A 26,694-nucleotide genomic window follows, 5' to 3' on the forward strand; every position below is an offset into this window, starting at 1 on the left:
TAACATTAAAGAGGAAAACAATTTTATTCAAATAATTTCAGTCAACATCATCATCATGCAGGACCACAGGGGCAGATGATCAATTATTGTGGCATTCTGCAGAAACTCAGTTACAAATCAGTAATCAAACACCAGGGACGCTTCAGGACTTATGGCCATCCAGGTTTCAGAACAGTTCTTGCATCATTCTTGAATACAATAAATATAACGTCTTCGCCACAATACAGAAGAGTCTAACAAGATCTGTTCCTGCCCCAGATGTCTGGGTCCAAGTCTCTGTTGGGGGATATAATGTACTATCCAGGATTGAGACAGTAAATCTATATATTCTGTGATAACGTATGAGAATCAGTATATGGCCAAGGTAGCAGACTAATTATGTACTGTGCCAATGTGGGGATATAACACTCTACTGGTTCCTTCAGTTCTAATCGGATAGTATGAAAATCAGGTCACGCAGTCTATGTGACTGTCTATAATATATACTAACGTAGAATGTCAGATAATAACTATATGATACACTGCTCTGAATTGACGTATACAATATTGCATGTTTCTCCTGTAGGGAAGCAGCGTGCATTGTCCAGATTTGGACCTTGTGTCCTCAATCCATGCAATCAGGATACATGTAAAATAGAAATTGCCGCTAGTATAACTGCATACAATTCCAGCACAGGGTCCCCCAGTCCTTTCAAGAAAGGAGTAAGGAATCTCCTGACTGGAGGGGAAAGGAATTCACATTAAGGGATAGAAAAATGTTTATGTGCAATAAGAGCCAACAACTGTCATTATAAAAAGAACATGACATGTGCCATAAAGGAGGAACATGCAACAATATAAACAGCACTCAAGTAGAAGCTGGGATGAAATGCTGAAGATATAAAAAATGAAGAGTGGAACTAGGAATGTGACGGTGGGCTGGGGTCTACTAAAGTGCTGCAGGTGATTGTGTAGGTGGTATTAGGGGTAAGAGGTGTCCAGGGACTCAGATGAGTAGCAGATAAGCTGCTAACAGCGCAGTTCACAGATACCAGAAGCATTAACATTCAAAGGCAAATTCACTAAATACCAGAGGGGAGGATATAAATATTAACTGGAACTGTATAAGAGAATCCTGGGTACAGGTTGAAGTGCTTGGAATCAGAGAGCAGAAGATCAATGATCAATCCTTGGCCTTACCAATTATAGCCAGGATGTAGAGAAAGATGTTAATGATATCTGTGTACAGATTGAGAGCAGCAAACACGTATTCCTCCGGGCTGAGAGATAACTGCTTGTTACCCAGGATCATCTGTGTGTCCACCGCCAAGAACTAGGGAAAGAAAGACAAGTTACACCATAATGTGCGGCTTCCTACACACGTCTACAGTGCTCAAACATTGTACTGCATGTACTGTGCTGTACGTTCAGCACAACAATACAAACGTTCTGAGAATGACACAAGTATTGGTTTTCACACAGTTTGCTGCTTCAGTGTTTTTAGACCTTTTTGTCAGATGTTGCTGTGTTATACTGAAGTAACATTAAGCATTTCATCAGTGTCAAAGGTTTTATTGACAATTACATTAAGTTTATGCAAAGAGTCAATATTTGCAGTGTTGACCCTTCTGTTTGAAGACCTCTGTAATTGGCCCTGGCAGCTGTCAATCAACTTCTGGGCCACATACTGACTGATGGCCGCCCATTCTTGTCTAATCAATGCTTGGAGTTTATCAGAATTTGTGGGTTTTTGTTTGTCCACCCATGTGTTGTTAGGCAAAATTGTGAGTAAACCCACTCCCCCCACACATGAATGGTCTCAGGATGCTTTACTGTTGGCATGACACAGGACTGATGGTAGCGCTCAATACCAATACTTGTGTCATTCTCAAAACTTGTGGCCATGACTGTACTTTTATCTGTACCAAACTTCTACAGACCACACCTGATATTGCAACACCCTGAGACACATGATCATATACTCAGGCTGTGCTTGTACACATTTCTAAATAGACAATTACACAAGAAAGAATGAATACATTTCATCAAGTGTTGCAATAAAGAGCATACGACCACAGCATGCACATATTGTCCATACTTAACAGAGAGGAGACAAAATAAAAAGTAATTTAACATGTAACAGCGGGGTGGGCCAGAGTTATCCTTTATAGAAAGTGCCAGCACCTCATTTTATCACAGTTCAAACAAAAAGGAAGAGAAATCAAATATATGGGAAGCTGCATATAAAAAAAAAATATGCAGACAAACCCAATCAAAGGAAAATAAAAATCGTATTTGCTAATCATGCTGAACCCTCTCGCCTCCCTCGATCCCCGTCTCGTGATGTCTGCTCTCACATCGCCCATATTCTCAACCTACCCCTCTCCTCTGGTAATTTCCCCTCCTCCTTCAAACACCTTTTTCTTCCTCATACTCAAAAAACCCCCTTTGACCTTGTGTCTCTAACTACCACCATCTACCTCCTCCCCTTCATCTTCAACCACCTCCCCTCCTTCCTGTCTTCCAACTCCCTCCTGGACCCATTCTTCAATCTGGCTTTTGTTTCCTCCACTCCATACAAATGTCCCTAACCAAGGTCACCAACAATCTCACTGCCAAATCAAAGGCTCATTTCTCTCTTCCTACCTCTCAGTGGCATTCAGTCCTGTTAACCACCCTTTCCTCCAGCAAGCCCTCCACTACCTGTTGGCGTCCCCCAAGGGTCCGCTCTCCCTTTATATTTCTTCCCTTGGTGATCTAATGAGCTCTTTTGAGCTCCGAAATCATCGCTACACTGTTGGTACCCAAATTATAAGTCTCTTCTCATGACCTTTCTCATGACTTTCCATTCCCTTCCTTTCCAGTTGTCTATTGGACATCTCACCTTGGATGTCCCAGCACTTTCTTAGACTTAACATGTCGAAAACAGAAATCATGGTCTTCCCCTATCCAAGGTCTTCTCATCTCCCCTCTCTCCCTTACCAATACCACCTCTACCCTGCCCACATCTGCTGCCTGGATGTCAGCCTTGAGTTCTCCCTCACATCCCCCACATTCAGTCCCTCTCCCACTGCTGCCACTTCTACCTTCCACAATATTTCCAGGATCCGGCCCTTTCTTGGAAGCAATTATGTTGGAAAAAGCTGCATTATCTTTACTGTATAATCACTGTTACACAGATCTTATGTACAGAAACGTCAATGGAGATTGTCCATCAGTTTGTACTATACATAAATTACCACCATTCGTGTAATATAAGTATGTATATTCTGGGGTGCGGAGAATGGTTACAGAATGACCCTCAGAGGGTGACAGTGTGTACTCAGCAGCCGAAGGGTTACATGGATAAGACAACAGGAGCTAAACCAGATTACAAGTAATCCTCTCCCAGTTTAGGTTTCTTGTCACTCAGCACGGAGCTGATCTAGAGGTGACGAGTGTGTGATAGAGAATATGTATACACATGAAATGTCTATCCAAGTGTATTAAATATAACAGAGAGGAAGAAAGATGATCAGTGGGTTAAAACACAGTTTATAATGGTCTGCTCAGAAAGATATTATAATTGTATCTGGGTACAAGAATTATATTTATTACCACCACAATGATCAGTATTTAGAAACCTCTTCAGCATCATAGTAACACGGTGTCGGTTCCACAGCCCACAACATAGAGACCAAGTGTGTTGGATAATTGTGATGGAGCCACAAAGTCAAAAGGTTTGTAAGGGAGACAATGATATCTGTCTATACCATACTGAACATTATCATCCTTTGTCTACGCAGCTACATATAATATAAAGACAAGAGTAACCATATATAACCAGTATCATTTAATTCCTCATTGAGGCCATGCAGGGTAACATAATTAGTAAAATATTAATAGAATGTATCCTTATTAGAGCACCTTGGGCTCAGTTTAACCATCGCAGTGATATCATTCTGACCTGGGCCCTTTAAACGTTGTGAAGATGTAGTTTTCCTAGAAGAAATTGTTCCTGAGATGACACCTTAGAGGTCAGCTGACTTGTGTGACTGGTTTAGGGGTTCCAGTAACACTGCAGTATAACTAAACCTGGAACAGGAAGAGTGAGCAATAGATTATTACTCTGTTTCCACCTTCTCAGTGGTACAGAGACGACGTTCATGGCCACGAGCCACTGACCAGAGACAGCAGATACAATGAGGACTCAATATGGACATCCAGTATAATCTGCAGCTCCTCCTGTGTCACAGGCTTATATATTATATACAGTATATGTTGAGGGAAATAGTACAATGACACCATGGGGCACCAAGTGGGTCACACTGAGCCTGTGATGGGCTCTTCAATGGATAGGTTGGTCTAATTCTGTTGCTCCACAGGGTATTACTGAGGAATTATACTGGTTATATACTGTGAGGAAACGGGGTACTACTGGACTGAGAACTATGTAATCATCACCCGTTTCTCACGGTTTATTGTACTTTTTAATCCTTGGCCCAGTCTAAGTATATACACCAGAGCATTGGTGTATTATGTGTATTATTATTTCATGTTATTAGACACATTTTGCCCATACTATTACCTGTGATATTGTATGTAGTATAAATAGAAACAATATTGCCATACTGTGTGAAAATATCAGAACAACAGCAGTCATTTTGCTTGTGGTAGCTAATGTAATTACCATTTGTCTCAAATGTGTATTGTATGGGGTGCAGCTGAGATGAGGTTTGTTATCAGAACAATGTCTGAGTTAACTAGCTGGCAGCCCATGTTAATTAGCTAGGTCAACAGATAACCTGAGAGGTAATGAGGTTAGAACTTCTACTCATATGCAATGTGCCTCCACAGTAATATATTGGTTGAAATAGCATGGGGAAATGTATCAATATGTGTCAATATAAATGTAATTGTATCAAAAGGTATCACAGACTTATATTGTGTAACCCTGCTGATATCATGTGTCAAAAGTCTTATTGTTCCATGTAAGCGTGCAGTGTCATTCCTTGATGTACTATTGTAACCCCATGTGTAGTGTATCCAGCCAAAACAGCTAATTGAGTCAAGCCATTCTATTGTCTAATCAAGGTAACAGGGACAGTATGTCTAGCAGCTAAATTGTTGACTGGGAGGCCCCTTCTGTAAAGGGGAGGTTGGAGACATTTGACCCTATTTCCTGGGTACAGAGAAAATAATATAGGGCGAGGAGAATGCCAGGGGGGATGCTAGTTTGGAGGATCCTGGTGTAGAAGACCTCAGTGAAAAGGACTCTGGGCCAGGCACTGTGGTGCCGCTGGAGGGAACCCTACCAGGACAGGGTTGGTGTGAGCTAGTAACCCAGGCTAGGAGACACCATAACTGTTTTGCTAAACGGTAGTGGTAATATTGCGGGAGGATAAGACCCTGAAAGGGACAGAGATTATGACTTTGGAGTGCTGACTGCAGGAGGCTGCTGGAGAATACGTGCTACCATTTACCCTGTAACTTGTGAACGTCTTGTGGTGTTGTGCTGTCGTAATAAAGTCTTATTTTGGATATATCTTGGTCTACCCGAGTGAGTTGAATCCCACAGAGGGTAACTTCCATCCCAGCTAAGGGTGGTATCCTCACATTTGGTGGCAAGCAGTGGGATCACTCGGCCCGGTGTTGCAAGAACCGGGAAGGCTGCAAGGGACGCAAGCGGTTGCAGTCCAAGGGCCTTGTAGGTACAGCACAGCACGGGCTACACAGCACCCAAAGGAAGCCTATCAGAGGAGTTGCAAGAAACGTGAGACATGATCAAGTATAACTCCCTAAAACTGGATGAACTCCGGGGATTATGCCAGACAAGGGAAATTGCTACTACCCAGGATGACTTCAGGCCACAACTAGTGGAAAAACTATGCAAATGGGACCTGTGCCTACTCGATAATGCGGGCAGGATGAAAATAGCAGAGGTCCCAGCAGTGGAAGGCACCCAAGTTGGGACTTATGTTGCAGAAATCCTGAAAGCCAAGGAGTTGTATGAGGACCAGGAGCAGCCAGTAAGGATTCAGGAGATTGCAGCTACAATACAAACATCCCCCACCCCAGGCCAGTCAGCAGTGCACAGTGGAAGCTATGACTATGGTCAGCTTCGTCAAGAGCTGCAGCACGTCCTCAGTCAGTGGATCCGGAGAAAAGGACTTGAGCTGGTAAAAGCAGGGCTGACTGAGATATTTCCCAGCCTTCAGGATTGGGTGGCAAAGTGTAACCCACAGTCCTGGGATAAAGCAGAAAAGGGGCAGAGTGAAGGCCAAAGGCGACCCAGCAGTCAAGGACAAGCAATACCACACTTGGGACAAGTCGGGAAGTGGTGCCTTCGATGTGAATACTGGGGACATCTTCAACAGCAGTGTCCCAGGAAAGGAGGTCAATTAGACCAATTCCCTCCCACGGGGGTTGTTGGCAGGAGCCACCCCCGGAAAAACAAACACTACCACCCTGATGCACCAGAGGCGAGGGGGGTAAAGGCCACTTGCAATGCTGTGGCTGACATGAGGCAAACAACAGGAGGACGCCTTTACAGGCACTTGAAACCTGTATGGGTGGATGGCAGAAAAGCCCAAGGATTTAGAGACTGTGGGGCAGCCATCACCCTGGTACGCCCCGAGTTGGTGGATTCCAGAAGAATTATCCCCAACAAGTACTTTAAAATTAGGATGGAGGATGGACGATGGGCAGAGATTCCAACAGCCCAAGTCCAGTTGCATTGGGGCCATTGTAACAACCTGGTAGAAGTTGGAGTTATGGCAGGAATGTCCAATGAGGTGATTTTGGGCAATGATTTGGGGCAAGACCTCAGGAATTATTTTGTTGAAAAAGCCCATAGAAAGGTGAGCCCCAGGCAGAGGAAGAACAACCACTTCTACACGCCAGTAACTAACGGGTATCAGCAACCTTTCTTTACCATCTCCGGGCCTCTGAGGGTGAGTAGCCAAGACCATCCTGAGGGGGGGTTAGTCCTGGGGGAGGAGGATAAATCTAGACTGCAAGAAGCCCAGCTACTAGATGCAGATCTAGAAGGGATGCGGGCACTAGCAGATATGTCGTATAAGACTGGGGTGGTAGAGGATTGTGCTTGGTTGGATGGGTTACTGTATACGGTGTCCAGCCCAAATCATAAGTACAGGTTGGTAGTCCCACCCGAATATCGGGATCGGTTTATAGCTCAGGCCCATGGGGAAGGGGGGTACCGATCACAGAGGAAAAAGGAGAACACGAGCCAGGCTCAGACAGCAGTTCATGTGGTTAGGTTTAGCGAGGGATGTAGACCGCTACATAGCCAACTGTGCAGACTGCAAGAATATGTTAGGGCATGGCTGCAACAGTGACATTCGGACACAGGAGGGGAAAAGGCAGCATAAAAAGCAGGACATTGATGACTGCGTGATGTTACTCTCAGTAGTCCCTGCAGGAGATAGTGTGCAGCAGGATTCCTGCAAGAACCCTGTGCATAAGCGGGTGCAGACTGGGGAAATGAGTAATCCCAGTGCAGAAGGGAACTGGGAAAGGGGGAGGCGTAGCCAGACAGGACCCCAGACAACCAGGGAAAGGCAGTCGGTAAGGCTCTTAGACAGCAGGGCTCAGAGTAGCTACTGGAGCAGGAGACCGAGACTTCCCGCAGAGGTTCTGGGAATTGATAGGTGCTGGCGGCTACAAGAATATAACAAGGTGCAGCAAGTGAACGCTGGAGGCTGCGCACAGCCCAGCAGGAAATTGGTTCATCTCGTGGGAAACCACATAAAACCTGCAGTAGTGTCTGCAGAAGAGACTGGGGCTCAAGTTTAAAAAGTAGGGGAGGAATGTGAGGAAACGGGGTACTACTGGACTGAGAACTATGTAATCATCACCCGTTTCTCACGGTTTATTGTACTTTTTAATCCTTGGCCCAGTCTAAGTATATACACCAGAGCATTGGTGTATTATGTGTATTATTATTTCATGTTATTAGACACATTTTGCCCATACTATTACCTGTGATATTGTATGTAGTATAAATAGAAACAATATTGCCATACTGTGTGAAAATATCAGAACAACAGCAGTCATTTTGCTTGTGGTAGCTAATGTAATTACCATTTGTCTCAAATGTGTATTGTATGGGGTGCAGCTGAGATGAGGTTTGTTATCAGAACAATGTCTGAGTTAACTAGCTGGCAGCCCATGTTAATTAGCTAGGTCAACAGATAACCTGAGAGGTAATGAGGTTAGAACTTCTACTCATATGCAATGTGCCTCCACAGTAATATATTGGTTGAAATAGCATGGGGAAATGTATCAATATGTGTCAATATAAATGTAATTGTATCAAAAGGTATCACAGACTTATATTGTGTAACCCTGCTGATATCATGTGTCAAAAGTCTTATTGTTCCATGTAAGCGTGCAGTGTCATTCCTTGATGTACTATTGTAACCCCATGTGTAGTGTATCCAGCCAAAACAGCTAATTGAGTCAAGCCATTCTATTGTCTAATCAAGGTAACAGGGACAGTATGTCTAGCAGCTAAATTGTTGACTGGGAGGCCCCTTCTGTAAAGGGGAGGTTGGAGACATTTGACCCTATTTCCTGGGTACAGAGAAAATAATATAGGGCGAGGAGAATGCCAGGGGGGATGCTAGTTTGGAGGATCCTGGTGTAGAAGACATCAGTGAAAAGGACTCTGGGCCAGGCACTGTGGTGCCGCTGGAGGGAACCCTACCAGGACAGGGTTGGTGTGAGCTAGTAACCCAGGCTAGGAGACACCATAACTGTTTTGCTAAACGGTAGTGGTAATATTTCGGGAGGATAAGACCCTGAAAGGGACAGAGATTATGACTTTGGAGTGCTGACTGCAGGAGGCTGCTGGAGAATACGTGCTACCATTTACCCTGTAACTTGTGAACGTCTTGTGGTGTTGTGCTGTCGTAATAAAGTCTTATTTTGGATATATCTTGGTCTACCCGAGTGAGTTGAATCCCACAGAGGGTAACTTCCATCCCAGCTAAGGGTGGTATCCTCACATATACACATATAAGTTACGTATAAATCCTCCCTATTATCGGTGAATTATCTAATAATGTTATTTATGTCTTGATAGAATTACTAAGTGACCTATACTAAATGGCCAAAAGTAAGTCAACACCCCTATAATTAGTGTGGTCATCAGCTACAGCTGCAGAACATCCAGTATCCAGCCAAGCAATCACCAGTCACACAATGGGAGGAGAAAGATCCGTACAGAAAAGCGGAGTGACTGGCAATGTAGCACTGTCATAGGAAGTAAATAGAAACATCTATGAGAAACGAGCTCAGCACACCGGCGAGTGCGGAGATGTCCCGTCTTTGGCTGTAACACTCACTACCGAATCCCAAACTGCCTCTGGATGCAGCGTCAGCACAGGTACTGCCAGGAGAACACTACCTACCAGAACGCGGACTGACGGCTGCAAGTTTGGTGGAGAAAGAATAATGGTCTGTGGATATTCTGACTTGTATTATTCCTATGGCCAGTTGTGCTGCTCACTCTATCTGTTCCTGAGTGTGTGTTCCGGAGTCTGAGCTGCTGATTGGTTGTTGCATCGTTTACACCTCTTGATATGTATTCATTGCTCAGCTCTATAATTGGGTCTTGAATGTCTCCTTTACAAACCTATGATTTGACAAGTAATGTTATGCTGCCACTGTACTGCTGCAATGGGTTTCTTGCTGCTTAGTAGATTTATGTTATTTAAAAATATATAAAAGAACCAATAACCCCCCTCCCCCATGAAAGCCAATGCAAATGCTCGTTATGAATGCCAGGCACGGGTACAGCTGGTTCTGCATGTGGAAGATCATCTACCAAGTACCTGGAGGGGTCAGTGCAGGCCTCTGTGTACATGTGATATAACTGCAGTTAGTATGACTGGAAGCACGCGGTACAAAGCTATTCCCATTTATGTCATTGGTGTTTACAACACGTAGGGAAAAAAAAGGAAATAAATGGGAGAATCTCTGCTAGTAAACACAGTAATGAGACCCCTCTTCCTTCTCCTCTAAACATGAGTGTTACTTTCATCAACTAGACAAATGGACTGTGGGTAACAAGGCTTCTGATCGTCCTGGGCAGACTTTGGACTACAACAGAACCAAGCGCTGAAAAGCTTCTTCCTGCTCCCAATCCCGCAGGCACCATAAGTAGAATTTTGGGCATGATAAGGTACAGTATTTTTATGTGTCCAGAGTAATTTGGCCCCATAGAGTGGAACGAACATATGGCGTCTTGGCGCAGTATATAGTCCGGGTCCTGTAACACGCCTCGCTGTGCGGAGACAATTACGTGTTCTTTATCATTAATCTGGTGACAATAAATATAAACAACCTGAAGTTTGCTTGGCCATAAAGATCACCCCACCATACTTACTTCTAGGTCCCATAGAAGGTAAAACAGTCTAACCTGTCCCTACTCATCCTGGTAATTTACCTGCACTAGGAGTCTGAGTTGTGACGTAAAGATGGGGGATGGGAGAACCACAACACAGAAGGACCGGACGTGTGATAACAAATACTATGAACTGGTAATTGCTGCAGATTATGACCAAATAAAGTAAAGAAATTAGTAAGAGAAAGTGATCTGTCAGGTAAACAGCCAATGTGTGGTTTACAGCAAAGCATTACTGGAAAATGTCTCCCCGGACAGAGGTCTAAACGGCCATCATTCATGCAGTGCAATAATAAGATCCAGCCGCCCATCCCCACCCTCTCCACTTTTATTGTAGTGCTAGAGATAGATCAGTGGCATCACTAGGCAATGGGTCACAGCTTCTGGTATCTCTTCAAAGACCTGACACTAAAACACTAGAATATATAGAGAAATTAAGACTGTGGATGAAAAAAAATAAAATCGCTGTACGATTTATATTATCTAATAGAGATCAGATAAATGATTTGTGCAAGAAGGTGTCATATCATCAGAGCAGGAGCCATATCCCGCACACGATACAAGATGAACTTACGCAGGTAAAGAGCAGCGCCCCCAGGGCAGCGTACACAATCTGCAATATCTTGTTGCGGATGAAAATGCAGAGTATGGAGAAAATGAGCAGGACCACCAGACTGACCATCAGGACCCCCATGCAGGAAGTGAAGTCATATTTTGTCTGCAGGAGATATAGGAAAGATTATCAGGTTATTTGTGACTGGAATAGAGAATAATGCAGTAATCAGTGCCTGTATCTTATTAGACCTGTCCGAATACAAAGTCACAGAGTAACAGGTGGGTGGTTGCCTCTCGCTGCCTCCACTCAACACTGGTGTATGTGGTCCTAGGAGTGAAACATCCCACAAAATATTAATTCCACCTATTCCATTATCACTCACCTGCAGCGAGAACAGGACGACAGTGAAGCAAACAGCAGCCGTAATACCGAGCGCCATTATCACTGCTTCCGTATCATAGAAGCTGGCAATCATACCGACCATGTATGACAGGCTGAGCGTCAGAATGGACTAAGAGACAAGAGTCCGGAGAGACATCATTAGACAGCATCAGAGACCAGCATAGACAAAAGAGACTGCTCATATTAGGTCAGACTGAAGAGACAGATGGACAGAAGAGGGTAGGAACGGATAGACTGAGAGACGAGTTAGAAAAGACATCAGTAGACAGCACCAGAGATCACAATACCTAAAATAGACTGCTCATATTAGGACAGATTGAAGAGACAGATGGACAGAAGTGGGAGGAACGGATGGATTGAGAAGATTTATCACAGAAGGACACAAAGTTAGAGTCTGACATCCCAAAATATTGACCGTTTGACTTTACCCTGACTTCTGAATCTGTAACTTACCAGGGCCACGAGGTTCCAGGGGTGGCGGCGGCGGAAATCTCCGCAGCAGCTGAGGGTGATGAGGGAGCAGAAGAAGACTGCGTATGAGAGGTAATAAGTCCACGTGTTCTTTTTCACATAATCTCGGACTTCTTGCACAAAGGTGAAAACGGCAACGAAAGCAAAAGTGACCAGTAGCTGAGCTGTGAGGACCAGGAAGACCTGCGAGATACAAGACCCATAATGTCAGAATGATAGACAGACACGGATGTGACCGCACAGAGATCGGATGAGAGACTGACCACTATCCCACATATTATCCTTCATCACAGCAGTACGGACACATATATCCATACCTCAGGCACCAGTGATATTGTTGTTATAAATCAGCCGGCACATAAAACTATCGGGCTGGGTTACGCACATTGTTCGATAGGATACTGGTCAATGACCAATAACATTATTCAGCCCACGTAACCAGTATCTTATGCTCAGCACATTACACAACACAGCCAGTGCCGCACTAAGTCCACCCACCTCTACCCCTTACAAGTTATCATCTCTCTCCACCTCCAAAAACACAAATAGAAGCATAAATAAATTGTACTATCAGGGTTTCTATCGACCGCTCATCTGAGTGGGGTAATAAAAGCACAGAGTCCCGGGAGGGACATTTATACAGCATGTGCCACCTGTTCTGGGTGGAGTTTGGGGATTAACAGATAACATTTCACCTCACTTTCAAACAACATCCACATGAACAGATCACAACACACAACTGAAGAACAGAAACGTCAAAGAAAGAGGAAAACCAATAAACACAAATGTTTTAAAGTATTCACCAAAATATGTCAGAGTAACACCTGTGTCACCCACAAGGGACGGCTTCCATGAGGTCAGGCAGACCAGGGTGTTACACCTGTCTCTCAGGTTCCAGCCAGTGAATGTGTGACCCCCCCCCCCATACCACTCTAACTGTTCCCTAATTAGCACCATAAAGGTTTAATTTCCCTACTACCTAGACCAGGCCTGTTCAACCTGCGGCCCTCCAGATGTTGTGAAACTACAAGTCCCAGCATGCCCTTCCAGCTATTAACAGGCTGTCTACTGGCAAAGCATGCTGGGGCTTGAAGTTTCACAACACCTGGAGGGCCGCAGGTTGGATAGGTCTATCCTACACATCTTTTATGTTATACTCCGTGCAAACATCACTTCCATTATATTAGCCGTAAACCACCCCTGTAATCAGCATTAAACAGACACAAAGATCTTCCGTTCCCGAAAGTCTGAAGAATCCCTTCATTGCCAGAAACATCTGAAATATTCTCCACATGAAGGTCCGACCACTTTATGACCAGAGTCACTAGAACGCGGTCGCCCTATAACAGCACTCAGAAAGCTTCAATGAGTTGAGGATGTCAAGTCCGATAGTCTGACAATGCCAAAGATCACAGGTATCTGCAACATAACCCAACGTAAAGACATCTGATCCTACTGTACAGCTCGTCCTTCAGAAGACTTAAATTATCTATACGCAGAGAATCATCTGTAAAGTCACCTACACGCAGAGTGACCTATATGAAGAGTGACCTACACACAGAGTGACCTATATGAAGAGTGACCTACACGCAGTGACCTACACGCAGTGACCTACATGCAGAGTGACCTACACGCAGAGTGACCTATATGAAGAGTGACCTATATGAAGAGTGACCTACACGCAGAGTGACCTACACGCAGAGTGACCTACACGCACAGCGACCTACACGCAGAGTGACCTACACGCACAGCGACCTACACGCACAGCGACCTACACGCAGAGTGACCTATATAAAGAGAGACCTACACGCAGAGTGACCTATATTAATAGTGACCTACACACAACGACCTACACGCAGAGTGACCTACACGCAGTGACCTATATGAAGAGTGACCTACACACAGAGTGACCTACACACATAGCGACCTACACACATAGCGACCTACACGCAGAGTCACCTATATAAAGAGTGACCTACACGCAGTGACCTACACACAGAGTGGCCTATATGAAGAGTGACCTACACGCAGAGTGACCTATATGAAGAGTGACCTACACGCAGTGACCTATGTGAAGAGTGACCTACACACAGAGTGACTTATATGAAGAGTGACCTACACACAGAGTGACCTATATGAAGAGTGACCTACACACACAGCGACCTATATGAAGAGTGACCTACACACACAGCGACCTATATGAAGAGTGACCTACACACACAGCGACCTATATGAAGAGTGACCTACACACACAGCGACCTATATGAAGAGTGACCTACACACACAGCGACCTATATGAAGAGTGACCTACACACACAGCGACCTACACACAGAGTGACCTATATGAAGTGACCTACACACAGAGTGACCTATAGGAAGAGTGACCTATATGAAGAGTGACCTATGTGAAGAGTGACCTATGTGAAGAGTGACCTATATGAAGAGTGACCTATGTAAAGGAGTGACCTACATGCAGAGTGACCTATAGGAAGAGTGACCTATAGGAAGAGTGACCTATAGGAAGAGTGACCTATAGGAAGAGTGACCTATAGGAAGAGTGACCTACACGCAGAGTGACCTATATGAAGAGTGACCTACACAGAGAGTGACCTACACACAGAGTGACCTATATGAAGAGTGACCTACACACAGAGTGACATATATGAAGAGTGACCTACACACAGAGTGACCTATATGAAGAGTGACCTACATGCAGAGTGACCTATAGGAAGAGTGACCTATAGGAAGAGTGACCTATAGGAAGAGTGACCTACACGCAGAGTGACCTATATGAAGAGTGACCTACACAGAGAGTGACCTATATGAAGAGTGACCTACACACAGAGTGACCTATATGAAGAGTGACCTACACACAGAGTGACCTACACGCAGAGTGACCTACACGCAGAGTGACCTACACGCAGAGTGACCTATGTGAAGAGTGACCTACACACAGAGTGACCTATGTGAAGAGTGACCTACACACACAGAGTGACCTATGTGAAGAGTGACCTACACGCAGAGTGACCTACACGCAGAGTGACCTACACGCAGAGTGACCTATGTGAAGAGTGACCTACACACAGAGTGACCTATATGAAGAGTGACCTACACGCAGACTGATCGCTTTTTAATACTCAACATTTCTCTGCATTTATTTTTACCTCTGAACCAGTTTTTTCGGAGTTTGAATCATATAGAATACAAAGATGATCAGATTCCAGTACACAAGCAACTTCCACAAAGTTACGTCAGACACAGGACATTGTGAAACGAGAAAGGTCTTTCCCGTCACAGACTGATGGCCAACTTCAATTTATATCTTCCTGCAAGTGACAATTTACGCTCTGCTGTAAATCTTTAAGCGTATTTCAGCATAATGTTATCAGTTTGGAGGTTCTATACTCTTCACATTTGGGGTCAGGGGTAGGTGAATAAGAAATAACCGTATTGGCACTAAAGATATAATAAAATAACTATAAAATACAATTGAGAAAATTGTGTTGCTGCTGCATAAAAGGGAATCTGCAGTCCCTATGGATACAATGATCAAGAATATTTAGAGTATGGTCATAAATTATTATTCCTTCTTCCACTTGACTTTGTTTAGTTAAAATTTTGATCATTTAGCTTTTTCTTCCATCTGATTTTATCTGTGTAATTATAAGTCATGTGACGACACCAATACAGAGTATTTATATCATGTACAAGGCTCAGGACAAGCACAGAGTATCTGAATTTATACTGCTAAACTCCTTCACTTCTATGTAACGAAAGGAATAACGGTAATATAAAAATTAGGAAAGCTCAGTAGTGCTTTGTGGGTAGAAACGTAACATCTGATGGCAGAAAAGAACAGATTGATTTGTGGGGTTTAGCTTGTATGAAAACAGTTTTATCCCTGTCATATACGGGTGTCCACCACCTACACTAGTGGTCTCTATGGCTCATCCACCAGCACTGTATTTAGGTGTATAATATGCGCTGATCCACAGTCACCAACCAACAATCACCTTTAATCTGTCCAGTGTAAATTAGACAATGAAAGCAAGAATTTGGTTGGTTGCTGTGATTTTGGCGCAAATTGTGTCTCTAAATGCAGTGTCAGTGGATGAGCCCCTGTCCCATTGCTTCTTCCACTGCCTACATAAAATAAACTAATGATGTTAACCTGTTAATGTCATTTCCCCTGACCTGCTACTATATAACGGGATTCCTCCTCTTCCTCTAGCTGTGTTCTGATTCCAGGCCTACATCGCACTGGACATTCCCATCACTCTCACTCATTGTCTCCTAAATAACTTGATCTGCATGATCACATTTTCCGTGTTTAATTAATATGTCTGGTCTATGAATTCTTTTGTTTTTCATGCATTATGTAATGTATTATGGATAGTTGCTGTCTGCTGTATACTACTGTGAATGTCTTGTACGGCGCTGCAGATCTTTTGTGGCGTGCTATAAATAAAAGATGATAAAATAATGGTCTGGGGCTACCTGGGCGATATTTTGGTAGTCGGAGAATCAAAAGAATAATAACAGACAAAGCGATAATTTTCCTACAGAACAAACAAGAGTCTCTATCTCAAGAAATAAAGATAACAGAATCAATCTCTAGATTGGTGCAAGGAACCCATAAAAAGGATCCAAGAAACACTCATCTCAGAACAGCTCATTGTCAAACAGACTCCAGCACCAAAGCCTGGGAGACTTGTTTTACCCCACAGATGGTTCAAGGTAACCGGGGGTAAATGTATCAAACATTTTGCAAATCGACAATATTCGGCAGCTTTGCAGGGTAGATTTAAAACGGCAATGTCTTTACAGGCAGAACATGCCTGTAAAGACATTGCCGTTTTAAAGGAATTCCTTCGGAGAGCGGCTATCGCCATGAAAGACATATGTCCTGGACTTTCTCGGCATCTTATGTCTCTTTGCCCTTTTCCCAAAAATTAGCGGTAGTACATATGACTGGATGTGCCATCTGAATTAAGGGCCCGTTGAGAGGATTCCTATCTTATCCGGTACTATCAGAGTGACTGCTAATCTTGGCCCAGATTTACTGATTATTCGGTACGAGCACTACATACCTGTGGAGAGTGTCATATATCACTTTTAATACACTATGGTTGGCGCCCCCTGTCTTTTTGTATCTCATATATATATATATATCTCTATCAGCATGAAATCTTCGTGGCATGATTTCTACCAGTTATTTATAGATTTTGGTTCATGTTGCTTGATAGCATCACCCAGTTGCTGCAGATTAGTCAGCTGGCACCAACAATCATTCTAGGTGAAACTCACTTAGATCACATTTCTTCCACATTCTGGAGTTCGATCTGAACAACTAGTGAATCTCTTGACCATGTCTGCATGCTTCTAGCTGATTGGCCAATTGAACGAGCAGGTGTTCCGAATAAAGTGGTCCCTGGCGGAGAGTGTAAATATACACATACATACATGTGGAAACTGTCACCATATCTATCCATAGCAGTTATCATAATGTATGTATACTTACACACATTATTAATAATAATAAGCTACTTCGGAGAAGAAAAAATTGAATTGAGACAGAAGGGAAGAGGGACCTCGTAGGAGCTTACATACTAAAGGGAGGGGAAACAGACAGCAGGCACAATAGGAGACAGTGGAGGGGATCAGGTGTAAGAGACAGGGAAGAGTGAGATGAGGAGAACACGGTTGGAGAAGGTTAGGTGGATAGCCCGTAGGCTTTGAGAGCCCATTTGAAAGTGCTCAAATTAGGGGACAGATGGATGGAGCGAGGGAGGTCGTTCCAGTGAAGGGGGCAGCACGGGAGAAGTCTTGAATTTTGGCGTGGGATGAGGTGATCAGTGTGGAGGAGAAGGCGACAGTCATTGGCCTAAGGCAAGGAACGGGCGGGAGTGTGAATGGAGAGGAGGTTGGAGATATAAGGGGCCTTGGAATGGGAAAGAGCCTTGTAGGTGAGGGTGAGGAGTTTGAAGAGGATTCTGTAGGGGAAAGGGAGCCGATGTAAGGCAGAGAGGGAGGCAGAGGAAGAGCAGCATATAAAGAAAAGAGGAGTCTCGCAGCCGAATTGAGAATAGAGCGAATGGGTGCAAGATGGGAGTGAGGGAGGAAGGTGAGGTGAAGGTTACAATAATGGAGACGGGAAATTATAAGATCGTGGATAATAGTTTTGGTGGCGTCATGAGAAAGGAAGGACCGGATGTGGATAATACTCCAAAGTTGGAAACGACAGGATTGGACAAGAGATTGAATGTGGGGGACAAAAGAGAGGGAGGAGTCAAGGGGGACACCCAGGCAGCAGAGTTGGGTGACAGGAGAGATGGTGGTGATATTAACGGTGATGGAGAGATCAATGTTAGAAGATTTAGAAGGAGGTATATATTAGTATATATTATATTCATTTTCCCCCACTTCTTATGTATTGCCCCCCATATCGTAGAAAGGTGGAACCTCCGCTTTGGGGGACTTGTCACGCACGCACCTCCCTGGTACTTCGCACTTTCTTCTGCAGTTTCTGGTTTCCATGTACGAGGGGAGGAGCAGTGGTGGGAGTTACAGGAGCTGCTTTTCTGACTTCTTGGGTGAAAGCTGAACTCTACTTACTCATATATTTCACGCACATATTTGTCAAACTCACCTTACGGATAAACGCTCTGCGGATATTTTTATCATCCCAGTGGCTGGTGGGAAAATCTTGGTTGTCACAATATGAGGGCGGTCCCTCTTCATGGTAAGTGGTGCTGTGTATCGGTGAGCCAAAATCTAAGAGTGATATAGACAATGAGGTGTGAGGCCGAAGAGTGAGAGAGTCAAATATAATCAGATACAGTAGGTTCAATCACCAGAGCACAGTATTTATACATCTTGCATTGTTACAAATAAAACAACAGGTTGAACCAGCTGCAACATGCATTATAATGAAGGACACTGTGTACTCACCACTTGGCTCCGAGGGGTATCCACCCTGCGCATACGGAGGATGTTGGTATGGTTGGCTGGGATAAGGGCCAGTGGAGTAAGCGGGAGGATATGGGGGCTGGCTGGGGTAGGGAACAGAGTTAGGGTAGGGTACATCAGCGGGGTAAGGGGCTGTATTAGGATAAGGTGCAACATTAGGGTATGGTGGCTGACCATATCCAGGGGGTGGCGGAGGACCTTGTCCTACAGGATAGGGGGGATTAGCGTATGGATCTCCTGTGACCAGGAAACTCTTCTCGTGGGACATTCTTAATATCAGCAGAAGCTTGGAAAGGAAATCTGGATTCCAATAAATCCGGTTCCTGTAAAACAGAATAATTTCATTTACAATCTCCTCTTTCATCCACTGCCCTATGTACAGATAAACAGAATCTAATTGCAGAAAAGAAGCCTCAGGTCCATCAAATTTGCCCCATCTTGTGTGCGCTCGTTAATTGGGGACTATTTTATATCAATTCTAAACCATAATCATATTGTGCATTACTGAATAATTGTACTGTACTGCTGGAGACTATTCCACGGATCTCTCCCCTATTCCTCATATTCCCTCCAATACCAGACAGGCTCTCCATATCCTTATTTTATGTGGTATCTAATGCAGAATTATATATACACAGCACATGGACAAGATGTATCAGAATTACTCATTACCCCACAGAAAAGATCCTCCCCTGTTCCCACATTATCAGTGTCCCCGACACCCCTCCCCCGTCCCCACATTATCAGTGTCCCCGACACCCCTCCCCCGTCCCCACATTATCAGTGTCCCCGACACCCCTCCTCCGTCCCCATATTATCAGTGTCCCCAACACCCCTGATCCCACATTATCAGTGTCCCCGACACCCCTCCCCGTCCCTACATTATCAGTGTCCCCGACACCCCTGTTCCCACATTATCAGTGTCCCCGACACCGCTCCCCCTTCCCCACATTATCAGTGTCCCCGACACCCCTCCCCACATTATCAGTGTCCCCGACACCCCTCCTCCATCCCCATATTATCAGTGTCCCCGACACCCCTGTCCCCACATTATCAGTTTCCCAGATACCCCTCCCCCGTCCCCACATTATCAGTGTCCCCGACACCCCTGTCCCCACATTATCAGTGTCCCCGCCACCCCTCCTCCGTCTCCATATTATCAGTGTCCCAGACACCCCTGTCCCCACATTATCAGTTTCCCGGATACCCCTCCCCCGTCCCCACATTATCAGTGTCCCCGACACCCATGTCCCCACATTATCAGTGTCCCCGACACCTCTCCTCCGTCCCCATATTATCAGTGTCCCCGACACCCCTGTCCCCACATTATCAGTGTCCCGGACACAAGAAAGATCCTCCCCTGTCCCCACATTATCAGTGTCCCTGACACCCCTCCCCCATCCCCACATTATCAGTGTCCCCGACACCCCTCCCCCTTACCCACATTATCAGTGTCCCCGACACCCCTCCCCACATTATCAGTGTCCCCGACACCCCTCCTACGTCCCCATATTATCAGTGTCCCCGACACCCCTCCCTACATTATCAGTGTCCCCGACACCCCTCCTCCGTCCCCATATTATCAGTGTCCCCGACACCCCTGTTCCCACATTATCAGTGTCCCCGACACCCCTCCCCGTCCTCACATTATCAGTGTCCCCGACACCCCTCCCCGTCCCCACATTATCAGTGTCCCCAAAACCCCTGTCCCCACATTATCAGTGTCCCCGACACCCCTCCTCCGTCCCCATATTATCAGTGTCCCCGACACCCCTCCCCGTCCCTGCATTATCACTGTCCCCAACACCCCTGATCCCACATTATCAGTGTCCCCGACACCCCTCCCCGTCCCTACATTATCAGTGTCCCCGACACCCCTGTTCCCACATTATCAGTGTCCCCGACACCCGCCCCCCCCTTCCCCACATTATCAGTGTCCCCGACACCCCTCCCCACATTATCAGTGTCCCCGACACCCCTCCTCCATCCCCATATTATCAGTGTCCCCGACACCCCTGTCCCCACATTATCAGTTTCCCAGATACCCCTCCCCCGTCCCCACATTATCAGTGTCCCCGACACCCCTGTCCCCACATTATCAGTGTCCCCGCCACCCCTCCTCCGTCCCCATATTATCAGTGTCCCCGACACCCATGTCCCCACATTATCAGTGTCCCCGACACCTCTCCTCCGTCCCCATATTATCAGTGTCCCCGACACCCATGTCCCCATATTATCAGTGTCCCCGACACCCCTCCCTACATTATCAGTGTCCCCGACACCCCTCCTCCGTCCCCATATTATCAGTGTCCCCGACACCCCTGTTCCCACATTATCAGTGTCCCCGACACCCCTCCCCGTCCTCACATTATCAGTGTCCCCGACACCCCTCCCCGTCCCCACATTATCAGTGTCCCCAAAACCCCTGTCCCCACATTATCAGTGTCCCCGACACCCCTCCTCCGTCCCCATATTATCAGTGTCCCCGACACCCCTCCCCGTCCCTGCATTATCACTGTCCCCAACACCCCTGATCCCACATTATCAGTGTCCCCGACACCCCTCCCCGTCCCTACATTATCAGTGTCCCCGACACCCCTGTTCCCACATTATCAGTGTCCCCGACACCGCCCCCCCCTTCCCCACATTATCAGTGTCCCCGACACCCCCTCCCCACATTATCAGTGTCCCCGACACCCCTCCTCCATCCCCATATTATCAGTGTCCCCGACACCCCTGTCCCCACATTATCAGTTTCCCAGATACCCCTCCCCCGTCCCCACATTATCAGTGTCCCCGACACCCCTGTCCCCACATTATCAGTGTCCCCGCCACCCCTCCTCCGTCCCCATATTATCAGTGTCCCCGACACCCATGTCCCCACATTATCAGTGTCCCCGACACCTCTCCTCCGTCCCCATATTATCAGTGTCCCCGACACCCCCTGTCCCCACATTATCAGTGTCCCGGACACAAGAAAGATCCTCCCCTGTCCCTACTTTATCAGAGTCCCGGATACCCCTCCCCTGTCCCCACATTATCAGTGTCCCTGACAACCCCTCCCCCGTCCCCACATTATCAGTGTCCCCGACACACCTCCCCCTTACCCACATCATCAGTGTCCCCGACACCCCTCCCCACATTATCAGTGTCCCCGACACCCCTCCCCACATTATCAGTGTGCCCGACACCCCTCCTACGTCCCCATATTATCAGTGTCCCCGACACCCCTCCCTACATTATCAGTGTCCCCGACACCCCTCCTCCGTCCCCATATTATCAGTGTCCCCGACACCCCTGTTCCCACATTATCAGTGTCCCCGACACCCCTCCCCGTCCCCACATTATCAGTGTCCCCGACAACCCTCCCCGTCCCCACATTATCAGTTTCCCGGATACCCCTCCCCCGTCCCCGCATTATCACTGTCCCCAACACAAGAAAGATCCTCCCCTGTCCCCACATTATCAGTGTCCCCGACACCCCTCCTCCGTCCCCATATTATCAGTGTGCCCGACACCCCTGTCCCCACATTATCAGTGTCCCCGACACCCCTCCCCACATAATCAGTGTCCCGGACACAAGAAAGATTCTCCCCTGTCCCCACATTATCAGTGTCCCCGACACCCCTGTTCCCACATTATCAGTGTCCCCGACACCCCTCCATGTCCCCACATTATCAGTGTCCCCGACACCCGTTCCCACATTATCAGTGTCCCTGACACCCCTCCCCACATTATCAGTGTCCCCGACACCCCTCCTCCGTCCCCATATTATCAGTGTCCCCGACACCCCTCCTCCGTTCCCACATTATCAGTGTCCCCGACACCCCTCCTCCGTCCCCACATTATCAGTGTCCCCGACACCCCTCCCCATCCCTACATTATCAGTGTCCCCGACACAAGAAAGATCCTCCCCTGTCCCCACATTACAGGTGTCCCCTCCTCCGTCCCCATATTATCAGTGTCCCCGACACCCCTGTCCCCACATTATCAGTGTCCCGGACACAAGAAAGATCCTCCCCTGTCCCTACTTTATCAGAGTCCCGGATACCCCTCCCCTGTCCCCACATTATCAGTGTCCCCGACACCCCTCCCCCGTCCCCACATTATTAGTGTCCCCGACACCCCTCCCCCTTACCCACATTATCAGTGTCCCCGACACCCCTCCCCACATTATCAGTGTCCCCGACACCCCTCCCCCGTCCCTACATTATCAGTGTCCCCGACACCGCTCCCCACATTATCAGTGTCCCCGACACCCCTCCTCCGTCCCCATATTATCAGTGTCCCCGACACCCCTCCCCGTCCCCACATTGTCAGTGTCCCCAACACCCCTGTCCCCACATTATCAGTGTCCCCGACACCCCTCCTCCGTCCCCATATTATCAGTGTCCCCGACACCCCTCCCCGCCCCCACATTATCAGTGTCCCCGACACCCCTCCTCCGTCCCCACATTATCAGTTTCCCGGACACCCCTCCCCCGTCCCCACATTATCACTGTCCCCGACACCCCTCCCCGTCCCCACATTATCAGTGTCCCCAACACCCCTGTTCCCACATTATCAGTGTCCCCGACACCCCTCCCCGTCCCCACATTATCAGTGTCCCCAACACCCCTGTCCCCACATTATCAGTGTCCCCGACACCCCTCCTCCGTCCCCACATTATCAGTGTCCCCGACACCCCTCCCCGTCCCCGCATTATCACTGTCCCCAACACCCCTGTTCCCACATTATCAGTGTCCCCAACACCCCTGTTCCCACATTATCAGTGTCCCCAACACCCCTCCCCACATTATCAGTGTCCCCGACACCCCTCCCCCGTCCCCGCATTATCACTGTCCCCAACACCCCTGTTCCCACATTATCAGTGTCCCCAACACCCCCGTCCCCACATTATCAGTGTCCCCGACACCCCTCCCCGTCCCCACATTATCAGTGTCCCCGACACCCCTCCTCCGTCCCCATATTATCAGTGTCCCCAACACCCCTCCCCGTCCCCGCATTATCACTGTCCCCAACACCCCTGTTCCCACATTATCAGTTGCCCCGACACCCCTCCTCCATCCCCACATTATCAGTTTCCCGGATACCCCTCCCCCGTCCCCACATTATCACTGTCCCCAACACCCCTGTTCCCACATTATCAGTGTCCCCGACACCCCTCCCCGTCCCCACATTATCAGTGTCCCCGACACCCCTGTCCCCACATTATCAGTGTCCCCGACACCCCTCCCCGTCCCCATATTATCAGTGTCCCCGACACAAGAAAGATCCTCCCCTGTCCCCACATTATCAGTGTCCCCGACACCCCTGTCCCCACATTATCAGTGTCCCCGACACCCCTCCCCCGTCCCCACATTATCAGTGTATTATGAGGGTGATAATATGTGCTAGAAGTATGTAGATATATGTGTAAAGGGGATACCATGTATGTACAGAGACATATAATGAGTATAATACTGTTTGCTGTATGTATGTATGTATGTAGATGTGCTCCGTGTATATATGTATATATAGAGAGGTGACCCATGTATGTGTGTAGACATATGTAATGAGAGTTACATAAACAACCATGACATCACATGATCCGCTCACCAGTCACCGGGTGAGGTACAGACACCCGGATGAGGCACAGGAAGAGATCAGGCCTTCTTGTACCATCCCCATCAGCTGCTGTCACCCCAAGAACTGACACTCTACGGAGCTATATAGACACTCACCTGACAGCGAGATCCGGCCTCACTCCCACTGCAGATACAGACTGTCCCCGCCCCCCTCCTTCATATCCCCGCCTACTACTGTCCCCGTCCTCTCCTTCATATCCCCGCCCACTACTGTCCCTGTCCCTCGTCTACATATCCCCGCCTACTACTGTCCCCGTCCTCTCCTTCATATCCCCGCCCACTACTGTCCCTGTCCCTCGTCTACATATCCCCGCCTACTACTGTCCCCGTCCTCTCCTTCATATCCCCGCCCCCTCCTTCATATCCCCGCCCACTACTGTCCCCGTCCTCTCCTTCGTATCCCCGCCCCCTCCTTCATATCCCCGCCCACTACTGTCCCCGTCCTCCCCTTCATATCCCCGCCCACTACTGTCCCCGTCCTCCCCTTCATATCCCCGCCCACTACTGTTCCCGTCCTCTCCTTCATATCCCCGCCCCCTCCTTCATATCCCCGCCTACTACTGTCCCCGCCCCCTCCTTCATATCCCCGCCTACTACTGTCCCCGTCCTCTCCTTCATATCCCCGCCCACTACTGTCCCTGTCCCTCGTCTACATATCCCCGCCCCCTCCTTCATATCCCCGCCCACTACTGTCCCCGTCCTCTCCTTCATATCCCCGCCCACTACTGTCCCTGTCCCTCGTCTACATATCCCCGCCCCCTCCTTCATATCCCCGCCCACTACTGTCCCCGTCCCTCGTCTACATATCCCCGCCTACTACTGTCCCCGCCCCCTTCTTTATATCCCCGCCCACTAATGTCCCCGTTCCGCCCCCTCCTCCGCGGCCGCGTCACCGGAAACCCCACTTGGGTCACCTCCATATGTAACGTGTATATACATCACTGCATGTATCCTGTCACATATCACACACACACTCCATGTACATCTACATCACTGCATGTATCCTGTCACATATCACACACACACTCCATGTACATCTACATCACTGCATGTATCCTGTCACATATCACACACACACAGTCCATGTACATCTCCATCACTACATGTATCCTGTCACATATCACACACACACTCCATGTACATCTCCATCACTACATGTATCCTGTCACATATCACACACACACTCCATGTACATCTCCATCACTACATGTATCCTGTCACATATCACACACACACTCCATGTACATCTACATCACTGCATGTATCCTGTCACATATCACACACACACTCCATGTACATCTACATCACTACATGTATCCTGTCACATATCACACACACACTCCATGTACATCTACATCACTACATGTATCCTGTCACATATCACACACACACAGTCCATGTACATCTACATCACTGCATGTATCCTGTCACATATCACACACACACAGTCCATGTACATCTCCATCACTACATGTATCCTGTCACATATCACACACACACTCCATGTACATCTACATCACTGCATGTATCCTGTCACATATCACACACACACTCCATGTACATCTACATCACTACATGTATCCTGTCACATATCACACACACACACTCCATGTACATCTACATCACTACATGTATCCTGTCACATATCACACACACACACTCCATGTACATCTACATCACTACATGTATCCTGTCACATATCACACACACACAGTCCATGTACATCTCCATCACTACATGTATCCTGTCACATATCACACACACACTCCATCTACATCTACATCACTGCATGTATCCTGTCACATATCACACACACACTCCATGTACATCTACATCACTGCATGTATCCTGTCACATATCACACACACACTCCATGTACATCTCCATCACTACATGTATCCTGTCACATATCACACACACACTCCATGTACATCTACATCACTGCATGTATCCTGTCACATATCACACACACACAGTCCATGTACATCTCCATCACTACATGTATCCTGTCACATATCACACACAGTCCATGTACATCTACATCACTACATGTATCCTGTCACATATCACACACACACTCCATGTACATCTACATCACTGCATGTATCCTGTCACATATCACACACACACTCCATGTACATCTCCATCACTACATGTATCCTGTCACATATCACACACACACTCCATGTACATCTACATCACTGCATGTATCCTGTCACATATCACACACACACAGTCCATGTACATCTCCATCACTACATGTATCCTGTCACATATCACAC

At 47.1% G+C, this 26,694-nt stretch overlaps 1 protein-coding gene across 2 annotated transcripts; it reads right to left on the minus strand.

The window, feature by feature from the left end:
• On the minus strand, nt 1–24,572 carry GRINA (glutamate ionotropic receptor NMDA type subunit associated protein 1). Of its 2 annotated transcripts, none has more exons than XM_075211492.1 (7): nt 24,509–24,572; nt 18,768–19,108; nt 18,466–18,590; nt 11,799–11,999; nt 11,326–11,454; nt 10,962–11,105; nt 1–1,312 (listed from the first exon to the last, which is right to left on the minus strand). In XM_075211492.1, the coding sequence occupies exons 2-7, from the start codon at nt 19,051–19,053 to the stop codon at nt 1,163–1,165; spliced, it is 1,035 nt and encodes a 344-aa protein (XP_075067593.1). In that variant the 5' UTR covers nt 19,054–19,108; nt 24,509–24,572; the 3' UTR covers nt 1–1,162. The 2 variants fall into 2 exon arrangements, with proteins under 2 accessions (XP_075067593.1, XP_075067594.1); XM_075211493.1 differs by lacking the exon at nt 24,509–24,572 and adding an exon at nt 24,384–24,491.
• Between the last annotated feature and the right edge of the window lie 2,122 nt (nt 24,573–26,694).

Source organism: Mixophyes fleayi, chromosome 5, assembly GCF_038048845.1.
Source record: "Mixophyes fleayi isolate aMixFle1 chromosome 5, aMixFle1.hap1, whole genome shotgun sequence".
Taxonomy (NCBI): domain Eukaryota; kingdom Metazoa; phylum Chordata; class Amphibia; order Anura; family Limnodynastidae; genus Mixophyes; species Mixophyes fleayi.

What these genes read in the sequence shown, in the direction of transcription:
- GRINA (XM_075211492.1), bottom strand. Translation starts at nt 19,053, where the DNA reads ATGTCCCACGAGAAGAGTTTCCTGGTCACAGGAGATCCATACGCTAAT. An exon ending in ATACCCCTCGGAGCCAAGTG is followed by an intron (nt 18,591 to 18,767) that starts GTGAGTACACAG and finishes TATCACTCTTAG; the next exon opens with ATTTTGGCTCACCGATACAC. An exon ending in GGGCGCTGCTCTTTACCTGC is followed by an intron (nt 1,313 to 10,961) that starts GTAAGTTCATCT and finishes TTCTTTCCCTAG; the next exon opens with TTCTTGGCGGTGGACACACA.